The following is a 20108-nucleotide window of genomic DNA, read 5'->3' on the forward strand; positions in this document are numbered from 1 at the left end:
CTATAACGTCATCACTGAGCTATTCAGATCACGACTGACTGCCCATAGAACTGAAATATCTGCACTAATTGATCACTGGGTAATGATCATTTTGTGTTTTAGCATTGATCGAGTTCTACCTTTCGTCATATTGTTGTATCAGTAACTCGTTTTTGCATGCTTTGTGTATTGATATTAGATGGTTGGATATAGCTGAGGGCAATCGGAACTTGAAAAGTTCAGTAGCAATGTTTGACAGCTTGGATGACTCGGTATTAGTTCCCTCAAGATTTCAGGAACACCGTATTGACGAGTGTCGAATAGCATGAAACCTAGTTCTAGGGTTTCCTGTCATCTGCTTAAAAGCTATTTGAAATCTAGTAAAACAAAGCATCTTTTTCTCCGGACTAGATAGTTTCCTAAATAACTGTATATTTTTAGGTTGTTTCCTAATGCAAAGCACGAATTAACAGATTTTCCACTTCATTAGTATAAACTGTGAATTCTCCACCGTGAATTAAGAGATTTTAGCATATCAATCATTTGTGACTTTAACTTAATTTTTTTGTGGACATATACCAATGTATGTTATTTTTAAAAGGTAGTAATACTGATAAAAAGCATACGGTTTCTGTCCTCACCGTCGTTTATATCATAACTCTGTAAAGTTTTGCACAATGATGTCATCTGATTATTGACAGTTGGTTAAATAGTAAGGGTTCCTCTACGCGGTTAGCTTTATGCCTTTATATGACAGTTAATACACGTAGTGTATTCGTGATCATTTTGCCTGTTATATCTGTGAAGAAGTGAATAGTTGTTTCCAAAATAATAGGTCAAACCTTTTCTTGCCATCCCTATGGATTTCTTCTAGCTGTAGAAATATAAACAGGTATCTGCGAATGTGGGACTTAAACTGATGAAACCATCTTTACATTGTTAGAGCATCCGACTGAATGGGGAAATTAAAAATGGTGAGTAGCAGCTGGCAAATACTCAAGTACAATTGTTCGGTAGGCACATTCTTACGGATATCTCCATTGCTTGGACATCGACTTACGGTATATCTGCACGTTAACTAATCTCAAAATACTGTTTTCATTTCAGTTGTTGTCATCCATTTCCATCGTTTATGAATTTTAGGATACTATACACTCATGCCCTGAAATCTGTGGTCGTCGATTATCTTGCCAACTACATTATTGTGAAGAACAGTGCCATTCAGGCCCATGCAATTCTTGTTGGCGTGGTGTGATTTATTCAGAACTAGTATGCCGTTGTGGTCACACCATACTGCATCCCCCACAGCCCTGTGGATCTAGTGCACCTGAATGTAATCAACCTTGCAGTCTCATACATAATTGTGATCATCCAGTTAAACATGCGTGTCATATGGAACCTAAGTGTCCACCTTGTACAGTCATAATGAATAAAGTTTGTCCAGGAGGTGAGCCTAATTACTGTTGCCTTTGATTGGTATTAATATTTTCAACTGTTAACTCATCACATTGACTACTGAGTAAATAGATTAAATCTTTTTCATAAACTTAAAAGTACGTTGAATTATGCATGATTTTTACTGATGTTGAAAGTTTTGTTTTAGTTTTATATATCCTTTATTTCAAGTCGACACGTCATCAGTTGATAGTTTCGTTTAGTAATTCATTGAGTTGGCGAACATTGTGTTATTACATAAGCTGTCGATATATCAATGGACAATATATAAGGTGGCAAAGGTAGCCTGAATTGGAACATATTTGTTTCTTTATTACTGACTGAAGATTAATCTCGTAATTTGTAAAAGCACCGAAAATATATATTTATTGAAACATTGTATGTTTTATATTTCATTATCAGCAGATTTCATATCTGTACCACAAGTGTTTTGAATTTACGTATACCTTTATACCTTTTAATATTTGACTATTGACCCCACCTATGCGATTTCCACTACCTTTTATAAAACTAATCAAATACATAAACACTGTAGTGACTTCCATCCTCAAGTGTTAACCCACGCTTTATCGCCTAGTTCTGTAGAAGCACTTTGAGTGAGAATAATACAAGTTACCATCTCTCTTACTAAGATTAGTCATGAACAAAATGAGTCTCCCTTGATCTGAGTTGGTTTTCGTTGTGCGAAATTTTATATTATCTTAGTTCTTTTAAAATTTTAACTAGTTATTTTCCTACTGCTCCCTAATATCTAGCTACACTGAAACTGCATGTGTTGTTTAACCTTATGGCCTTCAACCTAAGTGCTTTTCTGCGCTTTCTAAACAACTGGCACCTTTCTCCTTTGTGTTGTACCACAAAGGGCCGATAAGTAACATACAACTGCTTTTAGAAAAACAACTTTTTTCACTTCATATATACTTATCAAGAGGCTCGATGCCATCATTTCATAGAATTGAAGATAATAATATCTCGCTCTTTAAATTTAAGCTCAAAGAGCTAAAAAGAAATTAATTATAAATATGTTCAATTGATGCTGGCCTAGATATTTGTTTTATTTCTTATGTAACAAAAGCAATTTGATTTGAATTGATCTTACCACTGATAATTTGCCGATTGGATTGATAAACCAAACACTAGGCTGGATTACATGAACTCAGACAATTAAAGTCTTAACAACTATCAAAATTAAAATTAAACCAGAACAGTAGTTTATTCAACAATAAAATCAGACTGGAATCAGTTTTACATGTAAAGCAGTCTTCTATATTTAGCATAGCTGGAGATATATATCTTCGTTTATTAGGCATCCACATATTATTTTCTTCGACACATCAATTTCTATTTGGCTTATACTTTTCCTCATTTTATTAAAGTGTTTATTTTCATAAAGAGCTTTTCACTGTTCAAGAATTTTGTCATCTGTAAGCTGTTTTGAAGTATTTATTGATTATTCTCTTGAAGCCACGCGTTAATTTGACTCATGCTACATCGAAGATACTGTTATTGAAGATTTCAGCGAAGGATTACTAATAAAAATCTGTCAACTTGTCATTTTAAAATGTGTTTCGTAATCACTTATCTGAAGCCTTTGCAGAGTCAGTTTAGGACTAAGCACATCATCCATTTCTGCTACACTTATGGATTGTGTTGTTTGAGTAGGCGAGACTATAATTTATGGACGAACCAATCAGATATAAAGAAAACAGATCTTAGATTTTGGTGAGAAATTCATTCATTCATTTGTCTAAATAGCATTTTGACATTATACCTGATATCCATTCGTGATGAAAACCCTAAATCTAATTCAGAACTTTAACGATTAACCGTAAATCGTAATTGTAATTCCTCAAACTGTTTTATAACCTTCATTTAGTCATAGTTAATAGGTGGATATTCTCAAGGTCACTTTAGTATTGCTCAAAGGTCTCACCTTTTAATTACTTTTCATTGTAGTAAAGTCATCTGTAAAATTGATTAAATTAATCATGTGTATTAAATCACTCTTGTAAATCCAAAACATATACAATTAATTTACCGAAAAAATGTCTTAAATCAATATCTCATTGGTTTTTGTACCCATTAGTTATGTAAACTTACATAAGTAAATTAAAAGTGATAATGTGTTAACTTTTGTGTTCTAAAGATTTAATCTCTATGTTGTTTTTTTGTTTTAATTTTTCCAATATGAGTGCAGTATAACTACATTTTATATACTAATTATAACTTAATTAGTACTTTCTAATTTACATACTAAATTTAAGTATTTTGTATACTCACAGAGGGGTTTTGTGGATATTATTAGTAATTTAATATTAAAACACAAAGTTCAGCAAAGGGATCTCTTTTCAACGAATTTATTATGAAGCTGTACAATCATATATATATGGAAATTTTTCGTTTTTTGTAAAACTACTAATTCCGTGAGGAAATGTGAACACAGTTAATAAAAAAGTTGTAATACTAGATTACGTAATACGAATAATAACAATAACAATAGATTTAGTGAATATAATAAGACGATTAAAATGTTTTTGTTATAATAATTAAAGGTCATAGAGGTGTAAAAAATAAATAAGGTGATATAATGAGCATTTACGAATAAAATAATGAGAATATAAGACATAAGTAAAGGGGGGAATGCAGTAATAATAATAATAATAATAATAATAATAATAATAATAATAATAATAATAATAATAATAATAATAATTGGATAATCAAAATACTTAAGGCCAAGGTAATGATAACGATAAGACGTACTTCTTTTGTACGCATAGTTCTGGTTTAAGCTCCTGGATTGTAAGAGCTTTGGCTATTTTTAAGAGTTGGATACGAAGAAATCTGGGTAGATTTGAACGAATCATGCAAACAACCTTTAAATCAGATTGTGGATCTGTAGAATGGTTATAGTCGATTAGGTGTTCAAGTATAGAACTCCTAACTGCTTTCCTTTCCCCCTTATAGAACCAAGCTGGAATATGTTCCCGTATCCGAGTTGAAAGCGAGCGCTGGCTACGGCCAATGTATCTTGCTCCACAAGAGCAGGTGAACTGATAGATGCACATGGAGGCGACCAGACGCGGAAGCTTGTCTTTTATGGACACAGAAAATAAGTTCCTACTCGTGAAGGTTATTCGCAATTTCGCTGCATTAAATGTTCTTCTAATAGTTGTTGTTAGACGGTTTTTGATTACGTCTGATGTTCGATCACCTTTAAATTTCAGACTTATATAAAGTTTTCCTTCGTAACGGAACAACTAGGTTTCTTGTCACAACTACTTTTATTCATATTCTTTTCCATGAACCGTTCTGGGTAGCCATTTTCCGTCAGGGTTTTCTTGAGGAATTCAAGTTCTTCGTTAATGCATTCCTTACTGCATATCTGACGTATTCGATAACATAAAGAGTGGATGAGGTTTCTCTTTCTACTTAACGGAACCCAGCTATAGAAGTTGGTTAGCTGTCCATTCCATGTTTGTTTTCTAAAGATGGATCTTTTTAAAGAACCATTACTCCTTCTCGTCAGACGTACCTCGAGAAAAGGAATTGATTGGTCCCGTTCCCTTTTTCAACGTGAAGTCTATAGAAGGGTGGCATGAGTTAAAGGTGTGTAGAATATCATCTAAATCAATATTATTGTCACAAACGATAAACGTGTCGTCCATATATCTGACGTATAGGTGAAATTGACTGATCATTGAGCTTAGTTGGTCGTTTTCTAGTTTTGCCATGAAACAATCTGCTGAAATCGGACCCAATGGAGACCCAATTGCGATCCCATCCCTCTGTCTATATATTTCATTATTGAAACTAAACTGGACATTAAAAGTACAGCGTAACAATAGTTCTTTCAAGTGTTCAGTCGGCAAACTTAGATCTATGTTGTTGGAATCAATATTCTCGCATATATAACATATCGTTTCGGTTAAAGGTACGCTAGTGAACAAGGAGTTAACGTCAAGCGATAACATGTGTTTTCCGGAAGTATTAACGTCCTTAATACGATCAATAAATTGAAAAGTATCATGAATAGAAAATTTAGATACTTGCCTTCTAACCGGTTCCAATATTTCCGCTAGCCATTTGGCGATTCTGTGGTATGGTGAATCCGACATATCCAAAATAGGTCGTAACGGTAAACCCGGCTTATGTACTTTCGGTAGTCCATATAAGCGCGGGATGATTGAACCCATGGGACGTATGTGATTATATAAATCTTGGGTTATTATCCCCTTATTCTTAAGAATTTTAACATCTGTTAGCTGTTTTTCGATTTGCAATGTTTTATCAACTTCTTTAAGTTTGGAGAATTTAGTACCATCCTCTAGAATTAATTTCATTTTATCCAAATATTCTTGGCGGTCAAGTAGTACTACACCAGCTCCTTTGTCAGGTTTACTTAGGATTAAATCCTTATTTCTTTTCAGTATTAGCTGATCCAAGTGGTTCTTAGTTAATAGGTTATTCTTACTACATTGTGCATTAACGTATCCATGACTGCAGTCCACTAATGTGGATTTAAAGTTCTGAAAATTTTCTGGGGATGTTGGCACAAGATCATGAATTTGATTTGATAGGTTTTCGAATTGTATTTGTGTATGAAGTCTACTCGTTTTGGAGGTGCTGTTACAGAACTTCGGACCCAATGATAAGGCCTGTATTTGGACTGGTGAAAGTTTAATAGAAGAATGATTAAATACATACTTTTCTGGATGTTCTGGAAATTTCTTAATCACGTCTACGTGCTGCAATGTTTCCAAGTGTTTACGTTTAGCTTTTTGTAACTGTTTTTCCGTAACATTAGTAACATAGTCCTCAAATTGTTTACGTTCATCTAACGACAATTCAAACAAGGCGTGACTTCTAAGAGATATGTTGCGATCTAGTTCGACTTTTCGAGATTTGATAGCATCGATATAATTGAGTGCATGACGTTTGAGTGTTTTTGCATTGGGATGAATATGGTTTCGCCTTAGTGCCTTCCAGAAACGTTTAGGATAATCATTATTTTCGATACAGCTTTCGAGAAAATTGATCTCACATTTCACTAACGCAAGCTTGACGGTGTAACGTAAGAACCCATTGAGCCCTTTCATCGTCTTATGGTCCTTACATTTCTTCAATTGACAGATAGTTCCCATTTAAACATTAAAATTAAAACACGAATTTCAGCAAAGGGATCTCTTTTCAACGATTGTACAGCTTGATAATAAATTCGTTGAAAAGAGATCCCTTCGCTGAAATTCGTATTTTAATTTTAGTAATTTAATAGTTGAATTCATGAGTCAATTGAAACTAGACTACCATGGAAAACCTGGATGGTGGCACAACTTCGTGGATTGGTTGAAGTTAGGCATTAATACCGTTGGGTGCCGGCTCAATGGTCTAGTAGTTAAGCGGTCGTACACGAAACAGATAGGTTCTGAGTTCGAATCTCGCGAGGTGGGATCGTCGAGGAGTTCCACACTGGAACAAAACGGCCGTCTAGTGTTTCTAAGTTTTCCATAGTGGTCTAGCTTCAACTGATTCATGAATTCAGCCCTTAAATTATTTTGTATATGTTGATTAACGTTAAGCTGATTGCGTTAAAATACCAAGTGTTTTTTTAACAGCTATTGATTTTTATGGATATCAGAGAGTGAATATATTCTGCATCAGTTTGTTCTATACTGGTTTTACAACTGCCAAAATAATCATGGGCTATGAAAAACACAGAATAGATAAAAGTTTTAAATATTTGATTATCGATATCTGTGAAGCATTGTTCACATGCTGTGAAAGTACCAAGTGATTAATGCTGAGGTGACATGTATGATTTTAAATAGACATGATTAGTTCAATGATAAATCTGTAAATTTTCATCAAAGTACAGGCAGTTGAGACATGTTTTCGTTGGAATAAACTGAAGGGAGGGTAAGAAGAATGAGATTAAACATGGCACTAGTTTATGGAATTAGTCACTGTTTTGAGGCTCATAAAATTTATTTATTTGAACACATAAATATTGGTACAAAGAGGCACCGAATACGTATACGCCACATAAATCATTCGATTGGTATGAGGGCTAGGATACTGCCTGGGTGCCCAAATTAAAGCAGTTGGTTTCCTTAGGAGGCCACAGCCCTGGGCGTTTGACCTAAAGGTCTGACCCACAAGGCAGTGGACAACGTAAGGAGATGTAGCCTCATGGTAGACGGTGACCAACAATTGGTTCATGCGCCATTTATTTCTTTAGGATCCTGGAGCCCACATACACCATTGATTTGGAATCAGGGTTTTCCAATTCCCCTAGATGGATCCTCCGTATTCACCAACGGGTTTAGAGCACCGAACATTCGTTTTTCGTTCTCTCAACTTCGTGAGCAGCAAGCCCGCCACGAGAAGGTATTGAGTAGGATTTCCATGGCAGCGGTTGTATGCACGTGGCCACTTGAGAGAGTTTCGAGAGGGGAAGCTGACTCTCCCCACTCTCGGCCGTACCAGGACATTCGGGAGCGGTCCATAAAATAATCGTTATGTTATACAGTTCGAAATCAGTTGAAGCGGCACAGATAAATTTACACTTGATTTTCCTCTTAATTTTCACTTGGTGTCAACTTATGCATTTTATTGTTTGGTCTCATTCGTATTGTTTGAAATGTATTTTTTATTGTTTAGTTTTCACAGTATTTAATATCACTTTTCCAGCTGTGTTTCTCATCTTTTGTATTACTTTTTTCGTTTTACTGAATTAGTGACCGGGACCGTTACATATTCTTGTCAAGTCATTCATTATCTATTTCTGTTTTACTTTTGACCGATTTTCATTTCTTGATTTCTGAAGTATTCTTTCTGTTCCTCTACGTTAACCGTTTATTCTTTTTCACATACCATATCAGGACACGGAGTACAGTTTAAAGTGCCTTGTTTTCAAGAAGTTCGAAGTTGTGGGCGAATTTGCAATAAACCACTTTCAGGTTGCTCACATCTTTGTCAGCGTAAATGTCACGCCGGTCCTTGTTTGGATCTCACTACATCCGACGAAGAATGTGATACTGTATGCATCCAACCCTGTCAGAAACCTCGTCCTGGTTGCGGACATCCATGTGGTTTACCCTGTCACGAAGTTCGAAATCAATCATGCTTGGAGGCTTTTTCTAATCACGGTTCAGAAAGCCAGTTGATTTGTACTGCATTAGTAGATGTCGTCTGTCGCTGTGGAAATATCAAGCAAAAACAACAGTGTCATCAGGTAATCCTAATAAATTTTCAATGACGTAAAACCAAATAATTTCTTTTATCAGAGTTGGTTGGCAAGAGAATAAGTTGGGGAAGGTTTGGTCGAGACATCACATCGGTTAATGATGTCGTTGACTATTGGTTTGAGCCACGTTTGCAAGTGCGAACTACCTGATGAGAGTCGTCACGATTGTTGTGGCCAACTGTTGAGGATATTGAATTAATTAGCTCACAATTGGTTATAATATTACAAGTACATTAACCCTTTGTCTACCGCTAGATCCTAAGTTCGAAAATAATTTAAACGTGGTTGGTTCGTTTTTCTTGAATTATGCTCGCCATATTTAATTCTTCTTGTTTACTATCACTGCTACTACTTTGGTGTTCACCTTTGTAATTTAATTCTGCAGTGCTGACGTGATGTCTCATGTAGGGTCAATGCACGTTTCTGCCAGGTCCTACGTTAGATTCACCGGAATAATGATCCTGAGGTCGATCAGAATCAGTAGACTGTTTTGGCTACTTAGACTATTAATATATGATTACATATAAATAATAAAAGATTCCACAATCAGTAATAAATAGCTTAGTCCACCAAAAATTCACATTCAAAATGGGGAATCCAGTAACAACGGTTAACTCTCACCATGGACAAGTACAGAAATGACTAGTTCAATATGGCTCGACAGATATAAAGTTTCTTAACTAAGAGAAATGTTAGTTTACGATTAATGAAACGACCATTGAGACATAAGAGAAATTATATAGTAATAAAGAAAGGTTACTCATTGATAATATTTACTTACATCTGTTACCCCTCATGGAAGAGCATAGGCCACCCACCAGCATTCTCCATCCAACTCTGTCCTGGGTAATTGTTTCCCAGTTTCTATTCGTCCTTTTGGTGCCTGCTCCCGATTCCCGACGCATTGTGTTCTTTCGTCTTTCTCTTTTCTGTTTTTCTGCAGGATTCCAAGTTAGCGTTTGTCTTATCTAATATGTTGTTACGTTTACATTGAAACTTTAAAGTCTTTTTTAATCAGGTTTGCTAGACATCAATGAACAAGTCACCTGAGTTAGTTCTTGAGTTTTATACCCAGTTTACATTATACGGATAAGTCTGGTCAGTGAAAGTTACTACCAGTAAATCTATTGACCTCTTTCTCATATTTTGTACCAGTTTATTTTTAAATATTTGAAGTAGACTGGCAAACCTCCCTTAGTTCTAAACAATCAACAAAAGTTAACAGTATTTGATCAAGATGTAAAGTTATGACTGTTAAACCACATATCAGATGAGAGCAGTTTTACTAGCAAAAGCTTAAGTGAAAACAAGTCATTGTCATATACAGTCGCTTACATTACCATCGAGAACGTACCATATAAATTCCGGCAAACCAAAAAACAAAGAAACAATAGTCAAAGCAATAAAATTAGTCGAAGAGTCTTCTAGTATCTTCTCGATTTGTTTACTAGTACTAGTTGGTTGAAAACTGATCAATCAACGCATCCCGATTTGAGCCTGATCAGAGTATGTAACAATCAAAATTCTATTCTCCTAACAGTAAAAATCAGTTTCATTGTAAATTGTGACTACTGGTAACTGTGTATACCATGGCCTCATCCATTCAATATAAAACTCAAAACATCGTCTTGAAAAAAGTTTTAGTACCAAAATGGGCTGATGAGTTTTGTTCAAGTTTATGACACTATTATATTTTTTAATTCAGAAGCAGTCTTTTGTCATTTTCAAACTTCTTAACCTTTCATGATATAATGACAATATTGTTACCAGAATTGTTTATTTACACCCCCCATATAAATGTAATGTGTATGCATTTTGTATAGATAATTTTGATTGTTCTACAATGAACCTCAAACGCCGCGTGTAGCTGTTCTAGAGTTACTGCCAGTCCCAAGCCCGGGTAAAGGAGGAGGGTTGGGTATGGGGTTAGCGACCCCATCCCGTAGAAAACTAACTCGCTCAAAAGACGCTAACCAGGACAGGGTTGGATGGAAAATGCTGGTGAGCGGCCTATGCTCCTTCATGAGGAGTAACAGGCGTAAGTAACAATGAACCTCAACAGTTGAATAACAAAGTGTCACAATACCCTTGATTGTAGATTATTTTCAGAATTTCTTACCATTAGTTACTCAAGTAATTTTTTATAAAGCCGAAAGAAATATTGCGTGGAGAATTGAAATGAATCGACTTATTTTATTGTGCAATACATCTTTAATAAGATTGAAGACAATTACATTGTTACTGTTATTTGTACTACAAATTAGATGGACGTAATGCTTGATTATGTAATACATCCAACTCAATTATTTGATCGTTCTATTGAGAACCAAATACAAATCACAACAAAACTTTATGTATACCAAGTGTTATGTCCTTGGTCTGTCTACCCGCTTTTGGTGCTGAGGATAACTTGTCTAATCTAGATTAAGACCTTGACGCGATAGGCTGTCCGGCTTAACCTTGAGGCTAGTACGCATGAGTTCGAAGTGGGGTAGAGAGAAGAAAAACTATTCTATCACCTGATTGGCTGACAAATACGTGAGTGAGAGAAGACAAGCCAACTGGAACACTACTCAATTTGTTCTCAATTCCGATCTGGTTCCCGATTTTCGATTAGTGTAACAGAATAAATAAATAAATAGATGACTAACTTGACCACAACGTCAATAATTAGGAAGATACAATTATGTCCAAAGCTGGGAATTAGAGTATAAAATAGAGTACAAAATAATGTCAGTTTAGGGGTTGTGGAGATTGTTAAGTTTTTGATTGAGATCAATGGTGGCCTAACATCAATCAGTTCATAATCTCAATCAAAAACAAAATAATATGTTTAAATTACAATAGCTTTGGAACAAAAAGAAGTATGGCAGTGAATCATACACCAAACGAAAGCTTATGTTCTGCAGAATAGACTAGGGGCAAAAATAAATGTTAATGTTTTACAAGCTTTGAATAAAATGAAATAATGTTCCGAAAAATAGCTTCCGTAGTTTGTCAAGGTTTCTTGTTTCTCTGTTCACATCAACAAGTATAGATCAGTAAGTAAGTTGAATTAAAGTCGAATGATTTTCCCAGTATAACGTAGTTTATTCTTATTTTTATCGCCGAATATGTCTCTTTAATTTTCAACTAATCGCAGATCACTAACTGAACATATAAATCATCTAAAATATAAGCACTAATTTTATAAACAGAATACTTTTTAAATGGAATTTTGTATGAAACATCCTTGAAATAAACTGTTCATCAATTAAAAATCCTTATTATGAACTAAGTAAACTTTATTGGTGATTTAGGGGACCGCGAGACGATAGCAACCGGTGGTTAGAGACCCTGAATGACATGGCTCAAAACCGTTTGCAATGGCGCAGGTGCATCCACTCTCTGTGTTCTCCCAAATTCTAATCTTCTGAATTCTTCATGTTCTTTTCTTCTCTTTCCAAATTTATTTCACTGGATTATACTCCTTGAATAACATCTTCAAACCCTAATGTTTCCGATTACCGCATATACTCTTACTACCTCTACCACTACGGGATTTGAGTCGACAACTGCATCTCTGTGCTAATGTGGTGTGGCAACTCGAACTGATGTACGTACGTCCGAAGTTCTACTTTGTTACTGACTGATGACTGACTGAGGCAACCTCACATTTATAAAGGATTCTACTTATAAAATCAGTGGGTGAGACTATAATATATGGACAACCTTTGAGCGACACTAAAGTAGCCTTGAGGATGTCCACCTACTGTTTAGGACTAAGTGAGGGTTATAAACCTGTAGGAAGAATAAAGATTATGATTTACAATTGATAGTTAGGGTTTTCATTACGAAGGGACACCAGCTATAATGCCAAAATGCCATTTAGCCAAATGGATGGATGAATTTCACGCCAAAATCCAAGACCTGTTATCTTATATCTGATTGGTTCATCCATAAATTATAGTATCGCCATTCTACGTTTTAAAAATGAAAACTTTTAATTAATCTTGTACATTAGATTGTTATTAGAATTAATTTTTGTAATAAAATCACATTTCAGAATTTCGCAATGGATATATTACTGGTTGAGTTGTGTACGAATACGAAACTATTCATTCTGTTTTTGATAGATTTTTACAGTGGTGAAAGGTACCATGATAAAAAAGTTTTTTATGGGATACTTTAAATAGACAACTGTTAATACAACTATATATACTAACAACTTTATCCTAGGTGTATACAAAGCAATATCTACTTTTGGAGCATGAACGCAATATGAGCAGTGCACCATTGACAGGTAGTCATTCACTTTTTACGGAACATGATTCTCAAAAGCCAATACCTCTATTAGCTTGTGATAATTCTTGTACTAGTTCTACAGAATCACATACAACCAGTCAATATGCTAATACAAGCACTTGGAAGAGAGGTTTAACAAACAGTTCTGATGCTATGTTGCCTAACTTAGATGAAGATGAATGCCCATTTGATCCTCCGGAGTATCCTGATCATTTAAAGCAGTTTGCACTAAGAAATTTTACTTTTGTTGAAAATATTGAAGAACAATTGAAAAGTATGATTATGCAGGTAAGTTTATTTTAAAAAAACCACTTTGTGAATATTATTCTACGGATATTTTATTTCAGTCTTCCTGTCTACCGCTAAGTTTGATATTTACTAAAAGTTAGTCCACAATACTAAAATTTGTTTCAGTCTTGAGAAAGTTGTTTAAAGTTCAGTTTTCTCACAATGACAATCAACGGCAATAATATTATTTACTGTCTTCAGTTTGTCACTAAACAACAGTATGATGATCTTAACACATAGTCACTATCACAGTGATTTTGTCAAATAATATGTTTTCTTAGATTTACTGAAACTATGTACATGAGATCAACTGAAGTAAGTAGATTGTTTTATCTTCCCAGAGTATTTACATACGAAAATATATGAATAAGGAGTGGTTCCATAATCAATAATAGTTCGTTTTTGTTAAATTTACATACAAAGTAACGAACGTAGCAACGTGTATAGGCTCATAGATTGTTCAACGCAGTCAGACAAATAAAGCTTACATCAACCAATACGATTAATGAAAAATATACAGAAAGAGGAATAAAAACTAGTTATTAATAATGCAGCTGTAATACACATAAACTTTGCAAGTTTATAACACGTCATGACAGTTTTCCGCTGGCTTTTTTTTCCTACGTAGTAGAAATGATATATGCTAGTCATTAGAGGAATTATTAACTTTGCTGGTTATTTAAGGACAACTTGATTATAATCTGTAACATAATACATTTATTTTGTGCTTTTGTCATTTCATTGAAATTTACTGATCTTCATAATTTCATGGTTCATTGAACTTTAATAAACTGACTAACAGAGTTTTTAAAAAACAACATAAAGTCACATATTTAAAGAAAAAGAATTCACTATCAAAGTGTGTTAACAATCTGGTGTTGATCAAAGAAATAAAATAAAATTTATACGAAAACTTGAACTTGTTATAGCATGAAGCTTCTTTAAAACTACTCCCATAATACTATCGGAGGCATTTCATCGTAGTTGTCTTTATGTTCCCAGCTAATTCTGTAGGCATAATTACCGGTGAAAATAACAAGATGTTTTTTAATAGAGAAGAACAATAGAAATTGATGTTGTACGTCGGTAATATTTAAAAGGGAATACGTAGGTGTATCATTATAGCATCATAAGTAAAGTATTCTTCCGAAAATTCGTGAGAGTTATATCTTGTTGACCTTTGGTTATTCTTCATGTATACCTCACATGTCTTGATCACGCTTTGCAGTAGATCGAATATGTTTCTTATTTGATACATAATATTCTCACAGTGATGAATTTCCCATTCTTTTTAACCATTCTTTTATACCAGGGGAAAGTTGTATGATGGTTACTACAACATAATAGTTTTAGATAGTTTGTGAGGTAAATATAAACCGTTTGAAAGATTTGATTTCAGAACAATGAAAGTTTTACTGGAATAGTTTTTCTTGAGAAAAAGATTTATGAAATAGGTCTTAAACTCCAGATATTGTTGTCTTTATAGTGTTCATAAAAATAATTAGTGGCTTCGTAAATTGTTTTTGACGTCTTATTAAGTATAAAGATATGGTAATATGTAACGAACATGGTTTCCTTCTATTGAGGAAAAAGGCTGAAGAATTACACCGAGAAAAAACAAACAAAACTCCAATAGTTTGTGGTATGAATGTTTAGGAAAGTGATTTTTAGTATAGATTGTGTAGAGGAAACTTCTGAAAAACATTTTCAATAGTTTCCACATTTACTGGATACATTCAAAACACTTCATGTACTTGCTTTACAAATATCATTTATTTTGAAGTCATGATGTCTGCTGAAAATCGAGTATTTCCTTTATTTTAGTTCTGGAAATCCAATATTGAACCTACTGATCCAAATAATCCTAAAGAATACCCCAAAGTTCTGGTTCATCATTTTCCGCCTATGAATAAAAGAAAACGTCGATTCATTCATGATATTGTAGAATACTATGGTATGGAAGCTTGTACATATGATCCGGGACCTAACTGTCATGTAATGGTTATTGCGAGACGTGGTTATTCCAAACTACCTGCAGGATCAATGAGTAATCGTGGAAGCCTTACCAGTGTACTCAAACGAGAATATCCTGGAGCCGTGAAGCTTTCCAACGAACAACCGAAAATGGTAAAAGATCCTAAGACTGACTGCAATGTATCACCTGTTTCAAATATTTCGACTTTGTCTTATGCTCAAATACTACGTGGAAAAATTACTTAATAAAACAGACTTTCATTTTATAAATGAAATAAGATTTACCTTTTTGTGACGCACAGTCTTCCAGATTCATTCGATTTTCATTCGGTTTAATCTGTTTACCTTGTTGTATTTACATGAGGTTATTTTTAAAAATGAATATTTGTAAATTGCTTGAGTCACTGGTAATATTTCCCTGCAAACAGTCCGTTCTGTACAGTAAGTAAATGCCACACTATCGTAATCCACCTCGTAATGTTGCTGTTATATGAAAATCAATTGACCAAAAGATCTAAAGGAGAGGGCAGTACATGTTGGAAGCGCGAATTCACAGTATTATTTACTTTTAAGGAGTTTTATAAAAAACATAAACTTTATGTATTCGTCACTTGAACGCCTTTCGATTGGTTGGTGGTTTTTCGAGTTTTTGATTTAGCTCCTACGATCTGATAAAAAGCTCGCATTGTAATTCAATCAATGTGACACGTCGATTAATGTATACGACTTCCTACAGTGGAAGTAACTATGCACAATATTTAACTCTTAGAATATATAAGGAGAATACTTTACCACTGCGCAATAAACGCAACAACTTAATAATGAACAATGGATATGAATGCTGTTATTTCCAGCAATGGTTCAATTCTGAAAAAAACGAGGACAAACGCGGTTGTCATAGGCTCTATGGTGCCAGTCGGCTGCCTGTTATTTAGTCCAATACTACTTAAAGACTAGGGTGCAAGTGGTTTGGTATTTACGTCTAAGGAGGGCCTTTTTCCATACTGTGGAGCATGTCTAGAAAATATACTGAGTATACAATATTCAGAGAGCATAAAAGTATATCGTGGCCCATGTTCTGATTCATATCGTTTGAATGATAACTTTCGCAATACAAATCCTGGCTACTCTCGTATATAATCATCGACCTAACTCGCATTAGTGTATAGCTGAATTTAATATGTCAAATACGGTAATGAATTTCGAGTACGTGCATTTCATTCTGTCGCTGATCGGAAAGCGAAGCAATAGGAAATGACGTGCAATAAATGAAGCAAATGAGCCAACTCGACTTAATCAAGCGTAGATCGATATTTACTTTCAGGTAAAAATAAGTTAGACATGTGATGAGTAAGTTTGGCAATGAGCGCACATACGTTTATCTCAAAACAGCTAGAATGTGGTTTAAGAATAATGAATTGATTGACTTGTCCGGAAGCTAGAATAAACTATGCGGACGTAACATAGCACATGAAGTTACACTACTCCTTACAAGTATCACAATAGACAAACTTATCTATAAGGCGTCACAAAGAAGGATAGACTCATAACACAGAATTCAGTGTGTCAGAAATCACGTCTTAGTGATACTCGGAAAAGCTTATACGTACCTCGGATTACCCGACGCTTTCCAGTAAAATGTCGAGTGAACAGTGCATTGCTGGAAACATTTTGGTTCTATGTTCCTGTAATTTGGAATCTTGAAGGAAAGAATATTGGGATACTCTATGTTTGGTCATCGTTACCTTCTTAGCAAAACTTATCCTGGTCACTGACAATGTATTCAAAGAAGTAGCGATGATGCTTTCTTGGTAACTTAATTTACAAATGACCCAGTACTTCCAGGACATGTTATTCAGTATTCGATAATGCGTTCGTCTGGAATAACATTATGTTCAAAAAACACCAACCTAGTTAAATCAGAAGTCATGTGTTATTGAGCTCGAAGATATATTTCGAAAGCTACCGATATGTTGAAAGGCGTTCGGTCTAAGCCGGATTACAGTTACATGAATGCGTTACATGGCGTATCAGTTCATTTTTTAGTACGACGAGTGACCAGGCGATTTCAATTAGAGTGTTTTCAATAAAACCAATGAGTTCAGCAGCGATGTCAAAGAATTACAGAATTATCTTCAATATGAATCTGTTTACCAGTACGGACTTCACTGACATACGTATAAAGGATGATTATACAGCTTTTTGTAAGTTCTCTAAGTCACATTAGACTAGATAACAGTTGGACAATTTTTTTAAATGGACTATATTATATAAATTCATAGTTTTTATTATCATCGTAAGCATTGTGATAGTCACACCATTTTACCAGCTATTTATGCGAGTGACGTGGAAATGTTGCGCGAACTTCTCAGGCATTAGAAGACCGAGCTTGAGTTGTGACCAAACTATAATTTGATCATAAGTACAACCTGGCAAGTCTATTCTTGGTAGATGTCAGTTGAACAAATACATTTTTGAGTATTTTCGACATAGTGTAGACTTTAAAATGCTATTCGTGCTTTAAACATGCTATGGTTATCCTTAGTTTACAAAACTACAGAGGCATATCAGATTCACTTTCAGAATTTGTTTTTTTACACTATTGATGATTCAGGTGACCTATGTAATGCCGCGACATTTCTTCGCTTATCAGGTTTTTGTGTTCCGAAATATTTTGGTTAAGTGTTAGTTCGAATACGACCAGAAGAGCACAGCCAATTTTTGGAGCAACTGATAGTCAATTCAACGCATGTCTAAAAGTTAACACTCGCGATAAAATCGTTATCTATAAATCACTAGCAGTAATCTGAAAGTGAATTATTGGTAAGTAATTAACTTGTATATTTGCACCGTCCTTCACACTGGTTTATAACTCTGGTTTGGCCGTAGTTTTTACATGAACATTCTCAAGGTCTTTCTTTTGAGCGTCGCTCAACGGTCGTTCATGAATTATAGTCTCACCGTTTACGATATAGTAAATTCTGAACTGTACAAAAGTTCTATGATCTAAACTGCCATATTCCGTTTACTAAGTGTGATGTACAGTGTACCTCTTTCTTTAAAAGTTACGGTACCCTATTAACTAGCTGTCTACAGGAATCAATTATGTCAGAGGGTCTCAAAATATAACCTATGTTGATGAACTTCACACCGTTCTGTGATGTCAGACGGTGTGAAATTTAGTACTGTGTTGAGAAATGTTTACTTCAAAGTTAACTTTGAATCGCTTTTCACCTTAATATTCTGAATAACGTTATTTCATATTCGCTTGCGGTATTTTTTTTCCATTGTTTTCTTCTTTAGATATTTGTGCTCTGTCATCGTGGCTCACAATCTTCAAATCAAACGTTGCGTCCATGCCGTCGATTGTGAATTGTCGTTTAACTAGCTCATTCGTTATTATTGCTTCAACGTTAAGTTCTATAACGCCCGGTAAGAATTTATTTTGACGTATCACAACTGTCATTTTCAAGCCCATATAATCTACCTTTTAAATCTAAATTATTTACTGCGGTTATTTAATGTGCTGGTATTCGTACTTTCAAAGTTCCATTTTATATATCGATTATTACAATTCCGAATACCAATTACCATTTTGTAAATAGAAGAGGGGAGATAAATGTATTTTCTCAAGTTATACGTATCAACAAAATGTCAGGTCTTGTTCTTAACGGGATATTTGTACGATTCCGTAAATTCTACACATAATTGTTACCAGTTATGTTAATCAGACAAAATATCTTATGTAAAAATAACTATATCTCAAACAACAAACATATTCAAGATATACAAGCATACTCGTAGTGTTGTTATTTATTTGAACAAATATTTGTATAAAGGGGCACCAGATACATATGCGCCACATAAGCCACTTTGTTTGTTCGTGAGTTTTGATAGTGTCCGGGTGCCCAAACCTAAGCAGGTGGTTTTCTCAGGGGGTCACAAACAGAGCCTTCGACCTAAAGGTCTAATCCACGATTCTGTGGAGCAACGTTATGAGATCCATTCTCATGGTAGCCGGTGACCAATAATCGGTTCATACGCCATTTTTCCTTCAGGATACTCTAGCCCATGTACACCATTAATTTGGAATCAGGGTTTTTCAAACCCCTTAGATGGACTTTCCGAGTCCACCAATCCGATTAAAGCTCCGGACGTTCGCTTTTCTCAATTTCATAAACAGTACCTCCGCCACGAAAAGGCAGTAAGTAGGACTTCTTGGCAGAGACCATATACGCATGGCTATGCAAGAGAATTTTGAGGAGGGCTGATTCTTCCAACCCTCTGCCGTACCAGGGCATCGTCGTAGCTCCTCAAACTGTCGTAAGGCCTTTATAATGCATATTAAAAATTGTGCGGTATAGAGTACTAAGTTTTATGGATTTCTATTAGTTATGTTGAAACCAGGAAGCATGACTCCTTATCAACCAAAAATTAGTGGGACAAAGTACATTTTTGCAAATATGAGTCGTTTCTAATATCAAAATCATAAGCCGCTTTCAACCTGAAATAGTAACAACGTTTTAAGTGCAATAAAAATCTGAACAAATTCATGTCTTCTGATGGAATTTCAATTTGTTTCTCACACCATTCCCATTATAGGCATCTGTTATCGGGTTTGTAACCTAATAATTTTTGAACACACCACATAAATCTGTTACATCCACATTAAAAAGCTAAATATATGTAGTATAAAGATGACGCCTTAGTTTTTTAACACTCATATATCAATCTCGATTGTGGACAAGGTAATTGTTCGTGGTAATTGAACATAAATCATAAGACCTTTGTGTATGAGTTCCTCTTGAGATGGTGTCACAGAATGTTTTGAAGTTTATATTCTATTGTTTTTGAAGTCTATGACCGACATGTCATACTTATC

At 34.7% G+C, this 20108-nt stretch overlaps 1 protein-coding gene across 2 annotated transcripts in view; it reads left to right on the forward strand.

The window, feature by feature from the left end:
* The window catches only part of NFX1_1 (Transcriptional repressor NF-X1), a gene marked incomplete at its 5' end in the record, with an annotated part of 44455 nt that overhangs the window by 11741 nt on the left and 12606 nt on the right, over positions 1-20108 (forward strand). Inside the window, 5 exons of one of the 2 annotated variants that reach the window (XM_035734349.2) lie at positions 1123-1426; positions 8316-8668; positions 12899-13252; positions 15077-15455; positions 18530-18658. In XM_035734349.2, coding sequence (XP_035587854.1) covers positions 1123-1426; positions 8316-8668; positions 12899-13252; positions 15077-15455; positions 18530-18658 — 1519 coding nt within the window. Of the gene's footprint in view, positions 1-1122; positions 1427-8315; positions 8669-12898; positions 13253-15076; positions 15456-17833; positions 18050-18529; positions 18659-20108 lie in introns of those variants that run through there. The other variant, XM_051216301.1, reaches the window with a different exon arrangement.

Source organism: Schistosoma haematobium, chromosome 4 (assembly GCF_000699445.3).
Source record: "Schistosoma haematobium chromosome 4, whole genome shotgun sequence".
Lineage (NCBI taxonomy): Eukaryota > Metazoa > Platyhelminthes > Trematoda > Strigeidida > Schistosomatidae > Schistosoma > Schistosoma haematobium.